Source organism: Acipenser ruthenus, chromosome 13, assembly GCF_902713425.1.
Source record: "Acipenser ruthenus chromosome 13, fAciRut3.2 maternal haplotype, whole genome shotgun sequence".
NCBI lineage: Eukaryota > Metazoa > Chordata > Actinopteri > Acipenseriformes > Acipenseridae > Acipenser > Acipenser ruthenus.
Window position 1 is genome coordinate 27,422,902 of NC_081201.1, and position 25,412 is coordinate 27,448,313.

The following is a 25,412-nucleotide window of genomic DNA, read 5'->3' on the forward strand; positions in this document are numbered from 1 at the left end:
AATTGAGACACCTGTGCACACTTAGCCCCTGCATGAAGGGAAGGGAAACCCTGTGGGTGCTACGGAGAAGTGTGTAGTGTGTGGAGGAGAGAGAGAGAGAGAGAGAGAGAGAGAGAGAGAGAGAGAGAGAGAGAGAGAGAGAGAGAGAGAGAGAGAGAGAGAGAGAGAGAGAGAATCTGTATTTTTAAAATTGGATAAACTTGGTTACAAGAAAAATGGCTTAGTCGTCCTGTTGGTAGTTAGGGTCCACAATCTATGGTGTAGTAAGTGGTTCAAGTGAAGTTAAGTGTTGTTTTGTTTATTTTGATTTGTGTATTGGCCTGTTTGTTTGAACTGTAAACAAAGTCTCCAGACTGACCAAGGATGAGCAGTGCACTAAAAAAATTAAATAAATGGAGATAGGACCGCAGGACCACCCTGTGGCAGAAGACAGAGGGGAAAAAAGCACCTATGGACTGACCACCAGAAGAAGCTCCTGGATTTTGTCTGCAAGACTCCAGAAGCACAGCTGGTGGACATGCGACACCAGAGTCCTGCGCTGGAAGAGGCTCTTGACGCCATGACCGAGGTAGTCAGATGGATACTGAGGGATCAATGGGTAGGCGGAGCGGGCCAGGCTGGTCTGGGAGGGCGCATCAAAGTGCTTCTCGTGCCTAGAGTATGGACATGAGGAGGCAAAATGCCCACTGAGAACTGCTGAGCTACATGTTCAAGACAAAGGAGCTGGAAAGACAGCTTGAAAAAAAAGTGAGGAACATGAGCATTTTATAGTAGAGCTGCAGCTGATGAATAAAGCAAAGGATACAGAAAGGAATGATCTGGTGCTGCAACTTCAGCAAGCTCAGATGCAGTCCTTTGAAATGGGTAACATAACAGTCAAAGAAACGGAAGAGAAGTTACAGACTCTGGAAAGGGAGACTGAGAGTTTGAAGCAGGAGCTTGAACTCAAACAAGAGGGCTTTGAGAAGTTGAAAGTAGAAGTTCTGAAGAGTAAAGAAGAAAAACTCAGGGCAGTAGAGAATTGTGATGCTGACATACAGAAGAAGTGTAAACTTTCACAGGACCAAGCAGAAGGAATTTGAAGAGACAGTTGGGAAACTGGAGAAGAAAATCCAAAGCATGGTGTGAGAGTCGCATGTTATCCGAGAGAGTAAATAGAACCAGATTACAGAGCTGAACAACAGTGCTGATTCTTTAAAAGCCAAGTGGGAGGAAACGTTGCACCGTGTTGTGATGAAAATGGAACAGAAGTTCAAACTTCAGAAATACAGTGAAAATATTGAAGACACGAACTCGCACCCATCCAAGCTGGAGGCTGAATACTCAACCCAGTCTAAGGCTACGAGCCAGATGGTCTAAGAGCTGGAGGCCCGAGTGCAACAGCTGATGGTGAAAGCTGAAAATGGCAATTTACAGCGTCAGAAACTGACCCAGGAGAAAGTAGTCCCAGAGCATCACAAAGCAAACAGTATTACAGAACTGTACGAGGCCAAGATAAAGTACAATGCCCTCTGGGAAAAGAAGTAAGTGCTTGAAAATAAGTTTCAAGAAGCAAACAAAGAAGTTGAAAAACACCAACAGAGTGAAGCGGCTTTCTCAAAAGAAAGAGGAGGTGTTGAGCAAGCATACAGAGGAGATAAGGCTGCTTTGAGAGCAGCTGGAATCCCAGCATGATAGACTGCCACAAGCAAAGAATAAAGGATCTCAAGGAGAATCTGAACAAAATCAGTGAGAAAAAACCATGAACCCATTGATCTGGAAAAATCACTTTTAATGCAGATGCACAGATGCACAAATAACAAATTATATTACCTGCGACAAAGACTGAAGCAAAATTTATTTTAAACAGAATGTTACAAATTGTCAAATCAAGGATGTGGTTCTTAAAAAGGGATTCCTATTATTAGTTTATTTAGCAGATGCCTTTTTCCAAGGCGACTTACAGAGACTAGGGTGTGTGAACCATGCATCAGTTGCAGTCACTTACAACTACGTCTCACCCGAAAGACGGAGCACAAGGAGATTAAGTGACTTGCTCAGGGTCACACAATGAGTCAGTGGCTGAGGTGGGATTTGAACCGGGGACCTCCTAGTTACAAGCCCTTTTCTTTAACCACTGGACCACACAGCCTCTCATATTGACAGTGCTGGACATTTGCCATCCAAGACATTAGTTTACACTGGGTTCAAGTATATAAGGGCTAAAAAAATAAAACAAATTAACATTAACATTCGTTTTGCCATATTGCACACCTCCACAGAAGAATTGTCCCAAGAGAATCTATTACACAAGGAATGGATTATTATTATAATATGGGATAGTAGTGCTGTAGTAAAAATCTAATATTACAATGATATTCTTGGTGCATTAGTTATATCCTTGAAAACCAGTGTCATCTTTATAATTGGATCAGTATTTTCAGAAGCTTTGTGGCACAGTTCACTAGTTTTCATATCTGGACATTTAAATCTGGAAATAAAATGTAATATTGGTAATGCCACCCATGTCATGATGCTACAAGTTTTTACAGTACAAGGGGCTGAAGTAGGCAGCTACTATTGGTGCAGCCCTCGATATGGTCTGGGGCTTCCATTCAAATGACAAGTGTTGTGTTTTACAGGCACTTGTTTTCAAAATAGTTTATCCCACGTGGGAACGTTTAATTGTAATTTCAGCAAATACTAGATTCCAAAACTTTTTTTTTTCTTTTTACAGTACTGTGAAATATATTTAAAATGTAACTTGTGTATGCATATCGAACGTCGATGCAGGTGCAGTTTGTAAAAGTAAATCATAGTGTTGGGACCTTTATTGTCTATATTTGGATTGGACTCACAAGATATGAGGCATCAAAAACTGCTACTCGTGCAGACGCAACAATATCGAATAATTAAATAAATCATATTATTTCGGGCCATGTAGGCTATGCAACCTGCAACACATCAAATTACGTGCATTTAGCTTAAAGTATAATACAGTATTCGTTGTAATTTTAGATATCCTATCACTCATTTGTGTAGAATAAATAGAATTTCCGATCTATTTACCCGCTCATAGTTACTGTAGTAGTTAGTAATTGAAGGCTGCGCCCTAGTTTGTGTCCAATCAGAGGGTATATGCTGTGGAATGAATAAGGCAGCAATGCGTAAACAAGCTCTGGGAAAGTCCTCCGCCCCCTTTCTATCTGTCTCGCTCAGTGAAGCTAGTTCCGTGTTCTACTACTTTATTATTACAACACCATTCACTCTAATAACCCACCATCAGATTTACACAGTAGTGGATTTACATCAGATCCTCATGACCATGGCCTCTTGAAAATAAAATAAAAAGGTAAGGGATGCGGTTACTAAAAAAATAAACATTGCGTATGATTTTCACAAGGTAGTAAAGTTTTTGGGGTGGGATGGGATGCGATCATGTGTCAGGATATATTTATTATATCAAGTTGCTGGGCATGTGAGTTCGACCTTGTTTTGTCGATATAGCGTGGTAGAGAATGCTACCACTGCGTCTGTTTACAAAAAGTGCTACTTTGAAATCGATTTTGGATAACCTTAATTTTTGGACGACTATGTAACTCATATCAACGAGGCGTTTAGAGTCCAGTAACCTTAAGTAAGCTGACGCAAATTGTGACGTTTGTGGCTTCCTGGTGATGAGGGGTAGATAACACAGTGCGTTCACTGTTACAACTGTAAAAAGCAAGCAAGCTATGGATTTCTTTACTGCGTACTGAAGATTTTTCTAGCAATCTTTACTTCACCAGGTCTACTTGGCGATGCAGCAACGTTTGTTCTCTCTATTACAGAGCGTATGTTTCTGTACTATATAACCATTATGTATGTTAATTTACACAATTCTAAACTGAATTACTTTGGGGGGAAAGCAGTTTCCTAATTATAATTATCAAGCGGCGGTGGGTAACTACTGACAACTGTGATGTTTATTATTGTTGACGTACTGAGTGGCACCAGCACCTGCGCGTAGATATGTAGACTGACATAACGTACAGAAACTACTTGCTTCAGGTCAATGACGCTCTGTAGAGAGTCGAAAGTTAAATATTTATGTTTGTTTGGAATCTGGATATTATTTGCAAAACCATCAATTTAATGTAATTAGTCTGCCAGTCACGTGCAGTAACCAGAACTTGTATAATTTAGTTTTGGTGTAAAAGTGTCCAGTGGTTATTCTTACCTGTCCAATGGTTTTCACAATATGACCGTGCATTTTACATTTGACGAATCGTTTTGTATGTTTCTCATGACAAGAAGTCTCGGTTTCTATAAGCAAGTCATTTATTGCAGGTGCATCGAGGGAGAATACACGTTCTCTACAAGATATTTTAAATAAAATTAATTAATGTGAACTCCGGTAACCCCACACTAGTTAAAAATTAACTTATCATATGGTATGCCACTCCAGGCCATAGTCTGCACTGCATTCTGATTGGCTATCATATTATTGTTAATAAAACAGTGAATAATCCTCTCCCTACACCGAAACCCTAACCTTAAGGTCAGTACACATCTAAAGTAGTTCATGTTTGGAAATGAACAAGCGTTTTTGTTACTTTAAAAAAAAGTGACCAGAGGTGCTGACTTCCTCAGTTGTCCTGACAGATTTCGTGGTACCTTTGTAAGCACTGCATACATGTATGGTTATATGGTTAGTGCTGACTCGCCCTTTCTTGGAGACAATGACATTATTAAAATGGTCTTTCGCGATTACTTGCTCACATTTGTGTGAGCCTAATTCACTCAAGCTTCAAAAGGAGTTCTTGGTAGGCAGGCTACTGATGATCATTCTACAGGTGGTCTTCAGTTTGACTGTGTCTCTCAAATGCTAATTTAGAGATGGTTCTATGCCTGTATTTGACTCAATAAGTGGCTTTTGTTTTATTATTGTTATGCTCTTCTAATTTATTTTTCACAATATGTTTTCCTAACATACTTCAGCAGATGTACAACACTAAAACCTTTTCTGCAGCACCCCTGTGTTAGTAGATTTCTCCATCTTCAGTGTCTTCTATCCCTTGTGTTCAGGCTTACATGTTCAAGAATATTGTAACCTTATACTTACAAGATCATGTAAAGAGTTTTTTTATGTGAAATGTTAGACAAAAAAAACGTTTTTTGGGGGGGGGGAAATAAAGGGTATCCACTATTTTGCCTTTGTTTATATTTTCGTTTTGCTTTTTAGAGCTGCAGAACTGCTTTCAAATAAGTCAGTACATTCTGCAGAAGGAAGTAGCATGAACAAACCATGTTAGGTTTACAGAATGGAAGCTTCATTGAGATTGGAAGCTTGTGTGAATGCAGTTAAACAAACAGGCAAGTCAACAAAGTTGGGTTTGTCATAAAGTAGATTGCACAGAAAGTATACATGCAACCCTGATTCATATTTTGGTATAAAACTGAGATACTGTAGCTTTATCTTTTAAAGCATCCCTGTGTTATAGAATAACCAGTCCTGTACTTTTGTGGCTTCCCACCCACCTTTTGAAATAGATAGCTTTTGTAATGTAAACCTTCCAACTTTCAGGTGCAGAAGTCCTACAGAACCAGGGGAAGGTTACAATGAAGCACCCTTGAGCTTTCATTCAGGAGAATGTATTTTTCACAAGGTGAAGATTCGCTTGAAATGAGACCGATGCGGGGAGCATCCCAGCTGTGCATTGTAGCACAGCAGCTCCTGTGAGCACCGACTGGCCCCATCACCTCTCCTCCCGTCTCCACGGATCTGCCAGCCTAACCTGTCCTAGAAATGGCTGCTCAGAGGAAGCACCTGGTCAGAGATTTTAACCACTACATTACCTGCTACGTCTGTAAAGGATACTTAATCAAGCCCACCACAGTGACCGAGTGCCTCCACACTTGTAAGTATTGAAACCATGGCAGTACTGTAAACCCTGAAAGTACACATCAGACACAGGTTCTGAATTAAGCCAGTGATGGGGTTAATTTTAACAAGTCAAGGATGATTTTTAAGGGTTCAAAGCAGAGTAGGACTCCTCCATGCACCATTCAGTGTTTAATGTGGTTGCTGAATTGTGTGTGTTTAGGTTGTAGGGAATATAAATATCAGTTGACTGTTTTATATGCTGAAATCAGCCACCTTTTCTTAAGTAGAAAACACTTCACTACACCGTGGACCATATAAAGCCCCAAAAAGTGACCACCAAGTTGCTATCAGTAATGTCAAACATGACGAATAGCTGAAGGCCATTGACTGCATGGGCTGTTTGCAACTGAAACTGCTCATTTAAGACTACTGTGATTGCGTATCTGTTTGCATGATGTTTGTAACCAAATATTGTGATGGCATTGCACTAAAGGTTTAAAGAACAATTCTGGTAGCTATGTGGATTTTAAGACTGGTCCAGGAGCCAGTTAGATAACCCATAAATGGGAGCGCTCTAGACATTTAAACATATTCTAAATAGTTCTCCTCACTTCAATCAACCATCTTTGACTTTTTAGCTACCATTTTTGCAAATTAATTGGAGAACAGGTTTGTTCTTGTACTTCCTTATGATTTGTCTATAACCTGCACCTGTTAAAATTTCTATCTCTATGTTTAATTACATTTTGAAATTAAGAAAAGTATTACATTAACAACTACTCAATTTAGGGCATATCCTGTGTCCAGGGGTTCAACACATTTATTAGACCTTCAGAGAGGTCCTCCCCATTTCTTTTGGTCTGCTTTTACCCAGTCCCCTGTGAACGTTTCTGATCTCTGATAGAACATTTAAAAACAGTTCCATAATAATGTCTAATATAGACACAAGCTTCAAGCCTTTCAACTAGTCAGTCGTTCGGTTATGTATGCTTATTGGTATAATGTGCCTTTCCTGAACAAGCTTATCAAAGTACTTTACAAATAGTAAATATCACTGTAGGAAAGTACCAAGCTAAAAAACCATGGGTCTTTCCTGGCAGAGAATTCCACACATTGGGAGATCCAGGAAATGGAAATTGGAAGATGCTTAGTCAATGCTTTTTAAAGAAATATATGGTATTAAAAAAAAAGTACATATGTGTTTGAAGCATATAAATGAATAAACCAAAGTTGCATAGTTGAGAACCATAATGTAGTCCTAAATTTCTTCTTTGCCGATCCTCAGCTGTCAACTTTGAAACACTGCCCATTATATAATAATGCACACAGTGTGAATGGAAGTGCACACCATAATAAAGGAGAGATTTTGAAACCTTGCCAAACCTAATTAAGACAGGACCACTTTACTCGCCAGTGCCTAAAGCTTTCCCCTTGTAGAAGAAGGACTCTGTCTACCCAGTGTTCTGGTTTCTCAACAGAGTGATGTGGTAGTGAGATGAAGCCTTTTGTTTGACAAACCATCTGGCATCACTACTTTAAATATGGTCTCTATTAGAAAAGCGAGCAACTAAAGGAGAAGTTGTGTAGTATGATTTCTAATTTCTGTACAAAATAAAGTTATTTTTTAGGGGTTGTACAGTAGTATAATTTAACTTCAGACATGTATAAAACTTTATATGTTTGCAATCATTCAGAATGGTTCGAAGTTGGTCTCATGATATTGTGAACATTACCTGCTCGTAGTAGAAGTGAAGTCAAGTTGAAAGGTCACAATATCACATGACTTGGCAAAAGAATTGTTCAGTACAGTGCAGAGTGAATGTCCTCATCATCGCATGCTGTAAATATTTGGAAAATGTATAAAATCAACAGATTATCAGATTACGCTGATGGAAATAAGACTCCTATTGCATTGCAGTTTCACCCATGCGTCAAGTTTTCATGAATGCGTCACCTTTTGCTAACAATAGTAATTTAAAATAAATTACTCGGTAATACAACTTTTTTTCTTTTTTCTTTGTGCTTATGCAGTTTAGTAGTTTGCATCCTAGTACACGGTGCTACACACAATTTAAAGACTTCTAACAAAAGAGCAGAAATAGAATAAGCAACCTTTAAACTAGTGGGAAAATATGTGAAAACAATGCTGCAGGTTTTATACCTTTACCTTTGTAAGTACCTTTTACGCAAGCAACACTTATTTAGGAGTCTACATCATTTTTGACACTCACTGCAGGTTCAGTTTTGCCATACGCAATGTACATTTTATTGTTGGTTTTGTGAACTGCATATTTGGTAACAGCACCAAGTTTCATTTTTTTTTTATTTTTTTTTTTTTTTAAAGAGCTTAACTCAGTAGAATATATTTGCTAGACAAGCGTGCAAGTAAAAAGAAAAATATGGAAAATCATCTAGCAAGTATATTTCTTGCGAATAACCTGAAAATGTAGCAACACATGCAAATTAGGCTATGACATCACGAAACGTCACAGGGAATTCCCTTTGACTCACTAGAATTTGCAATTTTACTGATTAACTTATAAACTCGCTCGATAAATGGATGGAAAGCACACTTTGTGAAAATTCATGCAGCTATTGTGTTCACCAAAAAAAAATCAATAGTAGAGAGCAACAAAACATGGATATATATCCTTGAAACTCAATGTGTGGAATAGCTTTTTGTATAAATGTCAGTGTAAAATTTTGTCAACTGGTCCAAGGGTTTCCAAACTAAAGCTTTCAAAAGCTTAGCCAATCAGTGTTCAGTGAGTACATTGAAAAAACATTAACAGGTTGTTGAATACAATAAGGTCTTGTAACAAATGTCCAGGCAAAGTTTTATCAAACTCAGACAAGCACAAGTATTGTCTTCATTCGGCCATCCACTGCATCCATGTTGCAGAGCAATACATTTTTTTTTTTTTTTTTAATTTAGTAGTCGCCAGTTGTTTTTATCATTTTCTCCCAATTTGGAATAGCCAATTATTTTTTTTTAGGCTCAGCCCACCGCTACCACCCCTGCACTGACTCGGGAGTGGCAAAGACAAACAACACACACTGTCCTCCGAAGCACGTGCTGTCAGCCGACCGCTTCTTTTTCACACTGCAGACCCACCATGCAGCCACCTTAGAGCTACAGCGTCGGAGGACAACGCAGTTCTGGGCAGCTTACAGGCAAGCCTCCAGGTACCCGGCCAGACCACATGGGTCGCTCGTGTGCGGTGAGCCGAGGACACCCTGGCCGACCTACCCCCCCCCCCCCCCACACCCCGGTCGGCGCTCAGCCAATTGTGCGCTGCCCCCTGGGAGCTCCTGTCCACGGTCAGCACTGGAATAGCCAGGACTCACAGAGCAATACATTTTAATTGCCTCAGTTGGGTGTGTCCAAAACCTTGTATAATTTCTACAAAAACACAGTGTGTGATTGATAGTCTGTGCATGTATGCAGAGGCGGGGAGGGCATTCAGAAAATAATTGTAGATACATGTATTACTATAAACTTGTAATAAATATACTTTCCATTTTACAAAGGTACAGTACTGTAACAAGAAGGACTCTGAAGTTTGTTTTATTTTTGCTTTTCATTTTCAAGCAGGGATTTTTTTTTTTCCCCAAGAGAATTAGCAGGAGTCATTTACATAAGAAAGTAGAACTGCACACTACAAACATCCCAGAGGCACACTGAAACTGCTAAAGGGTGCACAGTCTAAAGATTTTAACACAGAAGCACCCACTCCCCTTCTCTCCCTAATCATGTCTTTAATAAAATAAAATGCTAAGTAGGGAAGCTGAGAATGCAGGCAGTGGTAAGACAGGAAACAAGTCAGGTCAAGCAGCCCCGATCATCATTAAGCCTTCCTTTACATCACCTGACAAAACAATTCACATCATCTTTTGGGCATTATTGCTCGGTCCCCTCCTCTTTATAAGCTTGGGGGCATGTGTGTGACATTGCTATGGAGGATGGTGTGCTACATGTAACTCTTGAGGGTAAATGATCAGCAGACTTCCTGGTGCAGATGTCACCCTGCCCACACTGCTTCACGTAGCTTCACAATCCAAATAAACTTGAGCTGTCATTACACTTCACAAGCAGCACTGGGGGAAACGGAACTAATTGATGGCTTCCCAGCAAACTTTTTTTTTTCTTTTAAACTTTGCCCACTGTGTTTTGCAATTCAAGTCCAAGATGTGACAGAGTGTCAGTATTACTGAAGATATTGAAGTGAAGTAGTTCATATATAATTGGAATGTATCTTCTAAAATGTGTAAAGCCTAGTGTTAAAGCTAGCCAACTTGTGATATATATAGTTTATGTGAAAGCTGCAGAGTATTTATTATAGTTGCATTTACTCTAAGTGTAATAAAGAGAGGTGATGAGTTATTTAGGGATATCAAGATATTAGTAAAATGAAAGATAAACTGCTAATGTAACATTACATTTGTTTTATTTTTTAAAAGAAAAACTGATATTAGCTTTTCACAGTGATAAAGGCTTTGGGAATTGACCCTTAGTAGATTATGTCTTTTGAGTTTAATTTAAAAATTAAGAGAATGGCAGATTTAGCAGTAGTAATACACTCAGCTAAAGCATGTACCGGTACATGTGGCACCCTAACTGGGTTTTGCCCTGAATCCCATGGGGGTATAGAGTTAATTAGGACAAAGTCAAAGCATGAAAATGTACTATAACTTTGTCTTTGTTTCCGTGTTGTTTAACTTACTGTAGATTGACAAGGAGTAAAACAGGTGGAGAAATGCCACTGCCCTGGGCTGTTATGATTAGACATAATAATCTTATTAATAAAGTCTTTAAAGGCAAGGAGCAGTGTGGTGTTGTGGAATAACTTGTGTGTGTTGGAGGATGGAGTGATTGTGAGTGTGTGCTGTGCATCTTAGTGGTGGTAGCAAGAGGAAGGGTGTCCTACATTTCCATCTTTATAAAAGATCATTTACAAATTAGCATGTCACATTTCTATAGGAAAGATTGTAATCAGTAGATGCTCTTGCTATTCACTAACTACAAAACCTCTAAATGAAGGTATGCAGATTGTGACTCTTATAACTTGTGAACAACTTGTTGGATTGATTTGAAGATTTGCAATTTGTAACACAGCAATCCTCAAAACATTGAAAACATCTACCCACTTGCTAGGCCTATGAGCATATTGACAAATTTGCTGGTTTAGGCAAACACCCTTCTAGTTCAGGGTGTTTCTAGCTGATTGTGTTTGTTCTGTTCAAGAATATCAGAGTCTTCGTATACAAGTAAATTCCTGATTCAGCAGGAAGGAATGAAACAATATATAATTATTCAAAAAGTCATAAGTGAATGAGGGCTGAAGGGAACAGGAACATGAAACAAATAACATAACTGGTCGCCTGGTGATCTGTAATAGCTGTTTCTGTGGTTGTCTAACTGTGGTCTGTGTAGTTTTATATTATACACAACTTCAAAAAAATCAATAAAGTGTACACTGATGAGGCACAAGCCAAAACATCTGTCTCCTTAACCTGGGTCAGTATAATCAACCTGTATCCCATTGGATCATCCACAGCTGGATATTAATGAAAGATTTAACAGAACTGGGGAGTCGACCTGGATTGCATTAACCACCTGGTTATCCCAGCAGGGTATGAGATGATCAAAGAAACCCCTTAGGGTGACAATATATTAGGTTTTTTCTGGAATTATGTTACCACAATCCAAATCTTAGCAATTTTAAACAATGTTATTAACCTTTTTTATTACAGTTTGCAAACGCTGCATCGTCCAACACTTTGAAGACAGCAATGACTGTCCCAAATGCGGCATCCAAGTTCACGAAACAAATCCGTTAGAAATGCTAAGGTAAGAGACAGAAATGTATTACAAAGAATTGAGCAAAAAATAACATGTAAAGCTAGTGAAATGTAAAAGAATCAACTGTACTGAAGGTAGATGCCTATGCTCACCAAAAACAGAAAGCTAAGTATTGGCATGAGTTTTCAGGCGTGCCACAAAATGTACATAAAACTTTCTTTTATATGCTGGTATATGTGGGACTTGGGGTAAGAAATGTGTTCCCTTTTTTACCCCACTCATATTGCTTTCTTTCTAAATATCTTGGGGACGAATAAATGATTGTCCCCTCATCAAAATTAGGTAAAAGCTTTTAATAAAATGTTATCCATTTACTGCCAATCCCAAATGACTGGATTATTTTTTTTTATTATTTTAACTCCCAAAATGAGATTCTGCCATAGTAACTGCCAAGACTGGTACAGCACTCAATGTGATACCTGTCTTGACGGTTATTATTTTAGAAACGCATTTAGGTATAATTAAGATCAAGTGCTGTATACCATCCAGTCATTCTGCATTTGTAGTAAATGGAAAACATTTGGGGATGGCATTGCATTGAAATCATTTTTGAACAGTGGGCAACTCTCTGTTCAGGTGGTAGTCATTGTGTAAAAATGAACCATTTCACTGCCGTATTGTTTTAACCTGACCTCTGGCAATATCAATGATATAGACCTTATGCTTTGACATAGTGCCTGCATAGTTGGTACACAGTGAAGTTCAGTGATAGGTAGTAGTGTGCAGTAGAAACCCTTTTACTGCCACATTGTTTCAACCTCTGGAAATATGATATAGATGGTTTGTTTTTTTTAATGTCCTCAAAAATGTATATATATATATATATATATATATATATATATATATATATTAGATTCCCAAACTGATTCTTTACTTTGCCTTTGTTTGACACCTCCCCCCCTTTGAAATGTTTGCATTCTCATGGTGATGAGACGATTGAGTTCTAAATTCAGCTCCCTCAGCCCTTTCCCCTGCCTCACTCTGCTGCTGTACCTGGTTCATTATTTCACTCATTCAGTATTTGTTATTTGTCACCTGCATAGGGCCTTCTCTACGAGTCACTCTTCTTAGCCCCAAACTTCTGGTATGTTTTATGCATAGATTTTTAAACATTGGTTATAAGTAGTAATAAAAAAAATGGAAAAAGGGGCTGTGCATTGCCGAAATCAAAATTAGTTTCTTCTTTAGTTCCACAGCTTTCCTCTACCCCACAAAGGACTTGGAATGAAAGTATTGTAAGTAGGGGTACTGGAAACCAGATCAAAACAAAATGTTTTTTTTTTTCTGGGGTTCCGGAGGTAAATAGGAGGGATGTCATGAAACCCCAAAACTTGAGCTTGACATAGCTTTGGGTCAGTCTTCCAGCAGGTTATCACTTGTATATCACTGTATTGGTAGAAACATGTGTCTACTCTTGTGCTGTTATATATTTACTTAAAAATTGATGTGTGAAATTAATCATTGAGATTGCAGCATTCAAGTCCTCAACAGAGGAAATGGTGGCGCTGTTGCCCCTATGCTATCACCACTTTGAACATCTTCTTTGGTCATCTGCTTTGTTGCTGGGACTTGTTGATCACCTTGTATATTTTAATTATTCATTTAAACTGCTTTGAAGATTCTATTTTCAGCTTGGTTGCAAGAATAAGCAGTTCAGTTGTGAGGAGTTTTATGGTGTTAAAATAATTTTACTGCTGTCTGAAAATGTTCTTTTGCACTTGCTTCATGGATGTTCTTCCTGTTTATTGCTTCAATAACACAAATACAGAGAGATTAATAAATTCAATCATATATTTTTATTCACCTCCTTTTATTTATTTTTTTGTTGTATTATGTGGTGCCTCTCTGATGATCTTTTCTGTCATCCAAAATCAATTCATGTGTGACCTTAGCCAGATTAGAACATGTTAGGTTATTCCTTTTTCACTCCAGAAGTGAAGCCCACTGCATTAATTTCCTACTTCACAGACATTGTGCAACCAAGTTGAATGCCAGATTGCAGATTCAGTGCAGCTCTAATCTGACAAGGAAGATTGAGGTTGAGAGGCACTCTGTCTGGAATGCATTTTCTAGACATATAATGGCATTCTAAATTGAATTCTCCATGAACAAAAAAAAGTCCCTGACTTACAATTTGGACCCTGTATCTCATTGCCTGCATAATTACCTACAAAAAAGGGGCAAATGTGCATTTTTTTCTCTCTCAAAATATTTGACATATTTTCATAGAGAGAGATACATTTCTGCTTCAGCCTTTCTTTGTCTGTATACTGCAATGATAGGTCATGCATTACCTCGTAAATACTGTAGGTGATTCCCAGGGTTTGAATTGGAAATCATCCCAGTGTTCATTTGGCTCATAACTTCTGTTAATTTATTTTAATTGCTTAAGCCCAGATAATTGAAAGAGTTACGAGAAACATGTTTGATTGCAAAAAACTTCAAAATAGTTACAAAATGGATGAATAATGTTTTGGAAGATTTTGGGCCCCTTGTTTGCTGATGTTGTCTGTACATTAAACAGCATTACCTCATACATGACAGCATGTACAGGTTTGCACACAGCTGCTTTTCAGTTCTTCAAAGGGCTTACTGAATTAGTATGTGACTCTCACCAAACAGTTCAGGAACGTGTCCTTGTTTTTTATGGAATGACCAAGCCAAAGGGACTGGGACCTTGCTGACATGTTGCTCTCAAGTTTTCCCAGTTTTCCAGACCGTTTTTGCACATTCTAAAAGCTTAGCGCAAGATCTGTCTCTGGCTTTTTGTTACTACCATCATAAACATATCATATATGCCTGTTTGACTAATACAGTACCAGATACAGTAAACTTGATGTACATGTTTAAGTACACATGTTTGCATATATGGATTTGTCTGGGCATGAAATAAATCTGGTGCGCCTATCCTGTTCTGATGGGTGTCTGCTCATCTCCTGACCAAGAGATCATCTAGAACAATTGCAATGAGGCAGATTTTAATATCTGAACATGTTTCCCTGGTTTATAATCATTTGTATGTGAATTTGATCTTTGCTATCATGGCAAGCCACCAGGCAGCTGCTGGCCTGCGTGCCTCAGTGAGCTCTTCTCCAAATCATGTCTAGGTTAACCATTTCTGCAGGGTGCTCAGTGGAACATAGATTTGCACAGGTGCAATAGCTTTAGAAGAACTGTAAATCTGCAGAAATGCATTAACCCTTGCAGGTTATGGGTTTTGTGTTAGATGAGTGTTAATAATGGAATGCTGAGTTCTGAACAACAGTTAAAGGATATACTCCAAACTAAGTACAGCAATTTTCTGGTCACTTTGGTCAGAACTATGGACTCATGTGACACAGACCATTTTCACTTTTTGTGTTAGCATTTTATAGTGTTTGCCACCATTCTGAGTGGATCTTATTGCAATTCCTGAAATACTGTCTTTTATTCACTTTTTGACGGTCTGTGTTAGTGGTTTTAATCTGAGTTCACATGCAGTAGGCCAATCAACTTAGTGCCTATATAGCTGTAAGAAGAGGTAATACCATCTAGATAGGCTGAACATTTGGTGTCCTGTGCTTTTTTCTTTTTTATTATTTTGATAGAATGCAGTACCTATACCACAGTCTGTTTTCAGACATCCCACACATACTTTCATATTCTTGTCATCAGACAGGAACTTGTCAGTTTCAAAATGACTTTTCGCTAACAAACATCTGTATGATCTGTGTTTGGGTTATTGTAATCGCCTACACCATTTTCACAGAACTCTCTTAATTGTTGTTTTCTTTTTCTTGGTAAGGCTGGACAACACATTGGAAGAGATCATATTTAAACTTGTGCCTGGACTCAGAGAAAGTAAGTTTGCTAAATTGTTTTTTCTGTGTTTGTGTGATAGAATCAGATATGTGAGTTAAACCACTTAATACTAAACATTTTTTCTAAGAGGGCTAATATTGTAGATTTCTATTAGACCCATGGTTGTCTTTATACAAACTTGATGAATGTAATGCTCTTTAAATGCGGAGAGACCATGGCACTGGCTTAACTCACAGTGCCAACAGGTGGGAGATGCCTGTCTTTCGATCTTGAAATCTGTCACTTCTGTCCCCTCAACAACAACTTTTTTTTTTTTTTTAATGAAAATGAGCATGATATAAAGTATGCTTTCCAGGTGCTGTACATATTTACACACTACCAAAAATGCAAGGTGTTACCAAAAGGAGGAATAAAATGTAAACTTTAGTCATTGGAACATGAAATTAAGACATTGTAAACGCAAATTCACACATCAGATCCCGCCTTCACTTGTACTAAATACCATGTACCAGGCCCAATACCCTAGTGCAAATTTTCCATGTAGAAAACATGAAACACTTGAGTGAATATCCCCAGTGCATATATACGTCATTATCAATCCGCAACAGAAAAAAAAGTTAAGCATTTCAGATTCATAGTACAACTGTCTTCTACTGTATTTGCTTCAGATACAGTAGAACTATGATAGCACACTACAGAAAGAGAAGAGTTCATTAAGGATCATTCAGTCTTTATTGATGTACTACATTAAAATAGCAAAAACACAGTGCAATGCAATCTATAAATATGTGTAACATGATTCCATGCAATCTTCATACCAACAGTAATACCTCTAATAAACGTTTACCATAGTAAAGTGTAATAAAGCACAGTGAAAGCATTGTAAAGCCCAGAGAGGTATGGCACAGCATATTAAAAAAAAACATGGCAAACCATGGTAAATGTGTTGTGAAAAAATAGGAAATGTATGGGAAAACTGCACATGTACTGCTTAAAACTTGTATATGGGACAGTCTTGTCTTATTTAGATTTTTGGCAACTGGTACAAGGTCATGACATGAGAGTTTGATTTGTCTGAGCTGCGCTGTTATACCTGCTGAAACAAAAAAGCAGGCCTCTGCCTGACCCATACCCAACCTTCTAACATGAAATTGCAAGCTGACCCAAACCTGTCCACTTCTGTGGGGTTCTGTCAGGTTCAATTTGTTGGCCTTGAATGTCTATGTAAAAGATATAAAATGCTAACATTAGTTCCCTCAGCTCATTACATTTAATTCTTAAGGGTCTTAAAGCAGACATTGTTTCTTTTTCCTCACAAAATTAACAAATGTGCTGGCCCCAGAGGAGAGTTACATTAAGGACTCAGTGTCAGTAACAGTGTAGGAAGCTTAAAGCATTTGGGAATAGCTTCTGTAGTTCCTTCTGATACGTGTGGTGTACAATGTGCTGTGATTTATTAAAAGGAAGGATTTGGACTTCAGTTAATTTGAATCTGAAAAGAGCTAGGCTGTGTTAAAAAAAAAAAAAAAAAAAAAAAAAGATAGGATAGGATAGGTAATTCTGAGATGATATGTTTATTGATCATATTTTTCTATCTGTAACTGACACTGATCATCTTACTGAACGATGCTTGTGCTCTATCTTTAGATTCAGGTTGTTTCAGTTGTTAAAAGAAAGCACAAGACACTCTCTTTAATAATGTGTTAGATCAGTTGTGCTAAAAATAGAAACTGGCTAATACTCAGTGAAAAAAAAAAACCCTGATATGTTGTGAATCTACAGAGCACTTTTATTTAGAACTGGGGGGGGGGTAGTTTTATAAAGCATTGTTTTTGCAGCTTCAGATTCCATGCACTGGTAGTGAAAATTAGAGCTATGGTAGAAATTTGATACTGCCCTTTGGAGGCATGTAATTACACTGTAATACCATAGTAATTACCAGTGTTTAAATTGGAGGTCGGCATGGGTACCCGAAAACCCGGGTAAAACCTGGGTTTTAATTACCCAACGCTACCCGGGTCTCTTTTTACTACCTGGGTTTAGATTTATTAATTTGAGAATGTAAAGTAAATGTAGAAAATATGACAATACAGTTGTAAGCGCAGGTCTTTGACCAGCATAATAAAGACTAAAATAAGCTTTTGCATTAAACCTTTTCTTAACTGACAGGATATCAATGTTTTACAGAAACCAGTAACACGGCGAGCGGCAAGTACACCTCAATAATAATAACTGCGGCGACTATTCTCAGGAATTAAATCGGTAACATAACAACAGGGCCCTACAGCGCGACTAATTTGGTCGCTTATGCAACTAAAAATGTGCTTATCTGAACGTAAATTGTAATTTAGACGCACCTGTGCCACTAGAAATTCCTAAAGGGTGACAGTATAAAACAAAAACAAAAGAAACAAACAATCAAAAAACTTCTAAACTCTGAGAGCTCAATCGTAATGTACTCTGGGAATGTAGTTTATTGGTGTCCACTGCCCACTGTTAATCACACATTAAAAACTACAGATCCCACACCCTGCCAGTTTCACTGATTTATCAGTGTGATGGCTACTCATTTCCAGACAGTTTGAAAACTTGTCAAACCAAGATGAGGAAAATAACACAAAAGAAAACCGCGATGAACAAACTTCAGATATATTGGCGCCTTTACGAGAAATGAGCAATGAAAGTATTATTATTATTATTATTATTATTATTATTATTATTATTATTATTATTATTTCAATGTTTCCAAGGGACGAAATATATGTGTACTATATGGTATTTAAATATGTATCATGCACTAAAACATTAATATGTGTGATTTTTTTATTTTATTTTAATCATTACCCAAAAAAGATCCAGGTACCCAGGTGTTTTTCACGGCAGGTACCCGGTTACGGATCTTCTACCCGTCCCGACCTCTAGTTTTAAATTGTTCTGGAGTGGTACATGACCATTGGATACAAATACATCTGCCCTATTATACAGCACTCGCCCAAGGTCTTGTCCATTGTGACAAAAGCTTGCAACGAAGTGATACATCTGTTAGATATTATGTACTGTATTAAACAATATGTGTAAAGAATTCAATTTGCATAGCCAATGAATCAATGTGAATCTAATGTATGCTGCTTATTTTACATATTTATAAGTTACATTTCACAAATTATGTTTGCACACACTAAAACTTTGTTAAAGGAACAGTATTAATGTTTTTGTTGTATTATTATTGTTGTTGTTGTTGTTGTTGTTGTTGTTGTTGTTGTTGTTGTTATTAATAATGTGTTTTGTTTCTTGGCTAGAGGAACAACAACAGGAAATAGAATTCTGGAGGAAGACCAAATCAAAAGAAAATGGAGGAGGTAAATATGAATGGCACCCATATCTTATAAAGTCCCATTGAGTCCCATTCCTCTTTCACAGAATACAAATTAAGCAGACTAGCGCAATAACAGAGTCAAGGACAGGATCCCGCAGCTGTTTCATTCAGGTTACCTATACCTTTGTGAATTTGGGATATCATACTGATCCTATCTTGAATTACCTCAAATTGTTTCCCTTTGTAGTCCCATGTATGTCATTGCACAGTTAATTAAAATTTCTTCACACACTACTGCTATATGAAAGACTTGGGTGGCTACCATTAAGTAATTTCAGTCATATTTATCAAATTAGCAATAAACACTCATCATATTTTTTTTTCATAAGATCTGGTGCATAAATATACATTGTTTCCTTCCTGATTCTCAACATACAGGACTGCAGCTGATATGGAAGATAGATATAGTTTATTATTTCCATTTGGGGATGCATTGCCCCAGTGAAGGGGATAAGGTGGAGTTGCACATGTATTTAGAGTCTGTTATCGTAACAGTGTCATAATCTTGGGGATATTCATGCTGTCACTGAAAATAACTTTTACCCCAAATTATAGAGGGTGTCAGAATCTGGGGATATATAGAAGAACCTGTCCATACATCATATCTTCACAGCAGTTCCTTACACAAACATGAAAACCTTATCAGATCAGTACTGTTAGTCAACCAGAAAGATGTTGTGACAGCTGCAACATGAGCAGAACACTCAACATGATACGGTAGTATGGCCTTCTCTAAACAGTGAATCCTGAAGGTACTTTGTCAATTTGTTGTGCTTGCTAGCTAAGCTTCTTATCACTGTCAGTTAGCTCCTGTACATCAACCAAACACAATGTACCACCTACATTGTACTATTTAATACATATCTTGCAGTTGTACCAAGTGCTGTCCTTGCGGATTAGCAAAGTGACTAAAGAGGTAAAAACCAACACAGATGACATTAATTAGTCTCTCATTTCTTGGGCTAATGCAGTGTTTTCTGCAGTGATCAAAGGAGACATCTCTACTGTGCAGAGGTTGGGTTAAAAAAATCAGTGCAAAGGATTGCATTCGTCCTTTGAACTGAAAAGAACGGAATTCATTTTAAAAAATGCAATTGTTTGCTATGTAGATGGGAGAAGATATTTTGAACGCCTAGGGCTCTATGACTTTTCGTAGGTTTTTGTGACTTTGTAGACCTGTATCTTTGCCAGAAGGCAGTTCTAAATCTTGACTTTCGACATTGGGAATCTTTTTCTAATGAGATGCAAATTCTGATCTCTCCTGTATAATGAGCAGTAATTTATTCTGTTCTTAAATTTGCGGTGATATTACGATAATTGTTCATGAAAAAGAGCTGTTTAGTACATCACACGCATAAATTCTATGAAGGACGGAGGCTACAAATTCGAGGTATTTACGAACACGTAAGTAATATTAGTACGTAGAGCCCCTAGTCTTTTGTAAGCAATCTAAAGGTGTATTGCCTCGTGTAGTTTTAAAATTAGAAGAAGGTTATTACTAGAGCCTCGTGAAATTCGTTTTATTTTTTAGAATTTTTCGTTTTATTTTTCACAAATTTCATTTCATTTTGTTTTATTTTTCACAAATGTCGTTTTATTACAGATACACATTAATAAAACAACTCAAATAGATGTATATCAATAATATAGAGTAGACATCATGTTTTAACTACATACATATTTTTTTTTATTAAACATCCGATTTTTTTTTAACATTTTGACAAACAGACCTCACACAGAAAAATAATTTAGTTACCAAAATCTCTCATTAGCAGCAGTAACGGTAACATACAGGCCCCTCTGCCTATTTAAAGTAAATACTGCCCATGCCCACTACAAAAATACAATAAGATAAAATAAAAATATATATATTTACACTGCACTACTATTGTGGGGCTGTCATAATAATTGCACATACAGCAATCTACCCATTAAAAAGAATTGTATTTCAATCCCATTGTATTGAAGCAGTATACAACAAGCTTGGGGTTTCTCAGTATTTAAACACAAAACAAAGCAGATTCAATCATTCAAATCCAAAATAGCATTTACTCCAGTGCAAAGTTTGTACCACTTGAAATAAAACAAAGAATTGGCATACTAATGCAAAATACTGTACAAGCAAACAAGCCATATTTTCCCAAAAAGCAATAAATAGCTAATCATGCTTAACAACGGTATCTTTCGACTCCCATTCCAGCCGACAGTAGATAATCTGCACATCATTATTTTGTCACCGTCAGCTGCACACATCCCCTCAAATTCTTTGCAGCATTGTTTAATTGTTATGCATGGTTTAGGCATTTTAGAAACAAAAGTCTCTTCTCTTACATCACAATTTTAATTACCAAACGACTCGCTTCAAAATCTGCGCAAGTGCTAGTCAGAGCTTCCATTTCCCTTCAGACTGTGTCTGTGGTAACGGCTGAGCCTCGACAACTACGACTGCAAGTATTTATTTAAAGTATTTTCTGTAAATTAAAAAAAATGTTTTTTTTATAATGATTTTTCACATTATTTTTTTTTTATATTTGCATTTCGTTTTGTTTCATTTTATATGTTACATTTCGTGTTATTTCGTATTTGCGAAAAACAGGGCTCTAGTTATTACCCTATTAAACAGCATTGGAAATGGCAGTATTATAGTTGTTTTCTGTAAAATGGTATCAAAAACAAAAACACCATGTGGAAAAAAGGTATTCATGATATCCATAGCTACCTTCTGCATGTAGTGGCAGGAAGGGTTCCAGCTGCTTGTGTGCCTGCAATTGAAACTACCTTTAGGGAATGGAAACACACTAGACAACCAAGAAGCCTTTTTTTAAGGTTTAAAAGTCCTGGAAAGGGAATAGCTCAAAGAGAACTTGTTGAGAAAAGCAGTTTGACTAAAATGAAATGTAGGCAATCCAGTAGGCGGTGATGAATCACAACAATATGGGTTATACAAAGGGTAGAAGAAGATTAAATATCTCTGGCACCTGGTAGACAGAACTGAAAAAAACAACACAATACGGTAAAAGCTGAATACTTTCTTTGTAGTTGTCAAGGTTGGTTCTAGAAGTAAGAAACTTCTCAAAAGGAGAGCTTATGTTTTTGTAAATCTTCTGCGTGTAACACAAACCGTTTGAGATACAGCTGTCATATGTATGGTGTTTTGTAAACGCTGAATGCAGAATGTAACGGTACCCTTCACACACATTGCCACATGGTCGCTATAATAGTTACTAGATGATAAAGACCAAACGTTTTGAGGTATTGGTTCCATACTCTGTACCCAACAGTATTCAACGATTCTCTAGGCCAAGTTAAAATAAGTAAGATACCTCTTTCTGGTAGTAATTTTACAAAGCTTTCATATGCACTCTAATCCTTCCTCATTACAGTAACACTGTTCAATTTAAGTTCTAGAGTATTACTTCAATAAAACAGTTCCTCTTTGCTACAAGATGATCAAGTGCATGGTTTCAAAACAGGTTATATATATTTCTCATAATGTGGGGTGTTTCTGTGTGAGAGAGAGAGGCGGGTTAACATTTTTTTATAAAATTAAGTGAAGATAAAAAGAGTACAGTTTGCTTTTATTTGTACAGTTTCATTCTTTCAGACTGAGATAGGTTCATAGACAGAACAAGATAGGGAGAGAAACTTTACACAGAACTGAAGAGATGCATATAGGGACTAAAAAGGTAAGAGGTCAGTTAGACAAGATAAACACCTTTTTGGTGATATTCAGCCTCCATTATTACTAAACGAGACCCATGGTAATTTACAATGTTTGATCATTAATAAGCTTTAATTGTCTGTCAGAGTATTCATTTGGCAGTGTCTGGAACTTGGTGCATTATGATGGCAGTAGTTCCTTAACAGATAATTGCACAGCTAATGTGGAAAGAAAAAATACTAGTGCAGGCAGTCATTGCGGTTAAACAAGGCTGGGTTGCTTAATTAGCTTGTCAGCTGAGGATAGATCATAGTTTGGGCGGTTTCTAAATAATATTAGTGGTAAACTATACAGAGACGTTTACACTTGGTTTGTTAAAGAGAACTAACCCAGTTCATGGGATATACAGACAGCTTTTAAAAGGCTGTTTATTTTCTTACATGTAGGCTAGTGCTTATTGTTTATTTTTTAACACTACACACATGACTGCCATCTATTGCATTTCGTGAAAAATAAACCACGTTCATTTCCATAAATGTGCTGTTTTACAGTCAGAGATGGGGGTTGTCTGCCCTAAAGGAATATCTTATTTCCATATTAAAAGTTATTTGACACTTCAGTACAAACATGCACATTTCTCACTTACTCACTAATTATATACTACATATGAGATTTTCAATTGTTTCTGAGGTTTCAGACCTTCTAACAAGACACTGGCATTGATTCATAATACAACACAGTTGCTTCCCTTGTAAAAGTTTACCATAGTAAAGAGTGGTAAGGCATAGTGAAAGCATGGTAAAGCAGAAGTAAGCACTGTAAAGAATAGCGAGGTATTAATAAATATGGTAAACTATGGTAAAGCATTGTAAAACTAAAAATACCCTGGTAAACTTTTGTAAGGGTTAATACAGTTTTCTTTGTTATCATTGCTAAAGATAATAAATATAGATGGCCCTGATCCTAGCACAAATATATACGTATTGTATTAATTGTGTTGGTAAGAAGCTCTTGTCAGGCAAAAGGAGGTCTTTAATGGGAGAATTGAAAGCTTGTCTTAATTCTCTCTGTCTTCTCGTCACTCATCAGCTCCTCAAGATTGTACAATTAGCCAATGAGCACTTAATTCTTACGGAACATAAAAAAAGACAACCCTCAAAACAGTTGTCATCTGGACTAACCAGAAGAAATACAAGGCTTTTAATATGTTAACACAAGTTTTTTTTATTTTCTTTTACACTTTTGCTATTGGTGTGTTACTGGTAACTGTGTAACTTTATGCAAGGATTCTCTGGATCACACACCGTAACAAATTTAAACAAGCACACACTTTTTAAGGTGCAGGCAAATGGAATAGGCACAGTAAAGTTTCTTTACTTAACCACTAGCACCCTTGGTAGTACTATCTTGCATGAGTTTGCTGCTTTCTTAACATCTTGATTGTTTACCACAGATGACAGTCCAAGAGCCAAGAGAGCCCGAATGGATGATGACGATGAGGAAGATGGAGACCACGATCACCACAGAAGTGACCCCCAGATAGCTATCTGCCTTGACTGCTTAAGAAACAACAGTCAATCGGCAGAAAACATAGTGAAGGTTAGCTGAATTACAGCATATAAGAGTACACTATTTGGGTGGAGTCAGCAGGATTGCAAGTGTATGTCTAGACTTTAATGTTAATGGGAGAAATAAACATTATAAAGTTTTACAAGCATTCTGAGGGAGACATTGTAAGTTCAACATCTATACACGAGTTTGGGTTTGAGTAAGAACAGGCTTAGGATTTTCTATGGTTTACTGAGGATTGTTTTTGGAAATATTACTTTCCAGTATTCTTTTATGTTTTTGAACCATAATGGAAATATCTTTTTTTTTAATTCCTGTCTTGTCTAACAGTCTGAGTTTCTACCCAACCTTGAGAAAACGATCTTGTTTCAATTCCCGCTCCAGGGTTTAATGAAGAAATTTATACGCTGCTCAACTCGAGTGACGGTTGGAACAATAAAGAAGTTTCTTAGTCTGAAGTTAAAGCTTCCAACTTCTTATGAGGTAAGCTATGTCCGGTAAACCTCAAGGGGTAACGCTTTATCATAAGTTGAGAATTTTAAAACATTGGTGTGTCCCACATGCATACCTGCTATTCCTTACGGAACACATTTCTGTTCTTGCTAAGATAAGGCCTGTCTAGTTTAATAAATGTGATGCATCATCCTTGGGTGAAAATACCAGGTTAGCTCCTTCAGCACTAAGGTTGATTTGATCAACCTATACTCCGCCAGGATTAGCCACAGATGGATTTTTTTTAGAACATTTTACAATGTCTGGGGATCCTCCTGTACAGTGAAATGCTCTGACAAAATCCAACCATATTTAGACCCTGTGAATAAGCAACCACCCAAGAATCGAATAATTACACTTACAATGTGGTAATACTGTCCTTTTTTAGTTAATTTATTCATTTAAAATCTTGGATATGATCACCAAAGTTTAACTTATCTTTTGTGATGTCTGTGCTGTAAGTTTTGTTTGGGAGTAAATCCATTTCTGCTCCTGCTTTGATTGGCACACACATCTACAGTACTGTAGCAACCATAACAACACATTCTGATAAAGCCTTAGGTTACGTGTAGCATACATCTACCAGAGTCAATGCAAAACAGAAGTGTCAGTCCGATTTGGTTTTTGAAGTAAAATGTGAAGGTAGTATATGGGAGCTTTTAATATAGAATATACAGAAAACAAAACAGTCAAACATAAAGTCTGTCCAGTTGTATAGAAGTGTGCTACACCCCCCCTTTTGATACATGTCATAGGTTCGTCTACCCCAATTCAACATCTCTTTTCTTTTTGTGTTCTGTTTGGC

The 25,412-nt window shown here is 37.3% G+C and overlaps 1 protein-coding gene across 3 annotated transcripts in view; it reads left to right on the forward strand.

The window, feature by feature from the left end:
* The first annotated feature begins 3,142 nt into the window (after positions 1-3,142).
* Positions 3,143-25,412, forward strand: part of LOC117418616 (polycomb group RING finger protein 5-B) — a 28,790-nt gene continuing 6,520 nt past the window's right edge. Inside the window, exons 1-7 of one of the 3 annotated variants that reach the window (XM_034031810.3) lie at positions 3,143-3,331; positions 5,546-5,879; positions 11,600-11,696; positions 15,493-15,548; positions 18,809-18,868; positions 24,000-24,145; positions 24,446-24,598. In XM_034031810.3, coding sequence (XP_033887701.1) covers positions 5,768-5,879; positions 11,600-11,696; positions 15,493-15,548; positions 18,809-18,868; positions 24,000-24,145; positions 24,446-24,598 — 624 coding nt within the window. In that variant the 5' untranslated portion in view covers positions 3,143-3,331; positions 5,546-5,767. Of the gene's footprint in view, positions 3,332-3,517; positions 3,617-5,545; positions 5,880-11,599; positions 11,697-15,492; positions 15,549-18,808; positions 18,869-23,999; positions 24,146-24,445; positions 24,599-25,412 lie in introns of those variants that run through there. The other 2 variants (XM_034031811.3, XM_058984998.1) reach the window with 2 other exon arrangements.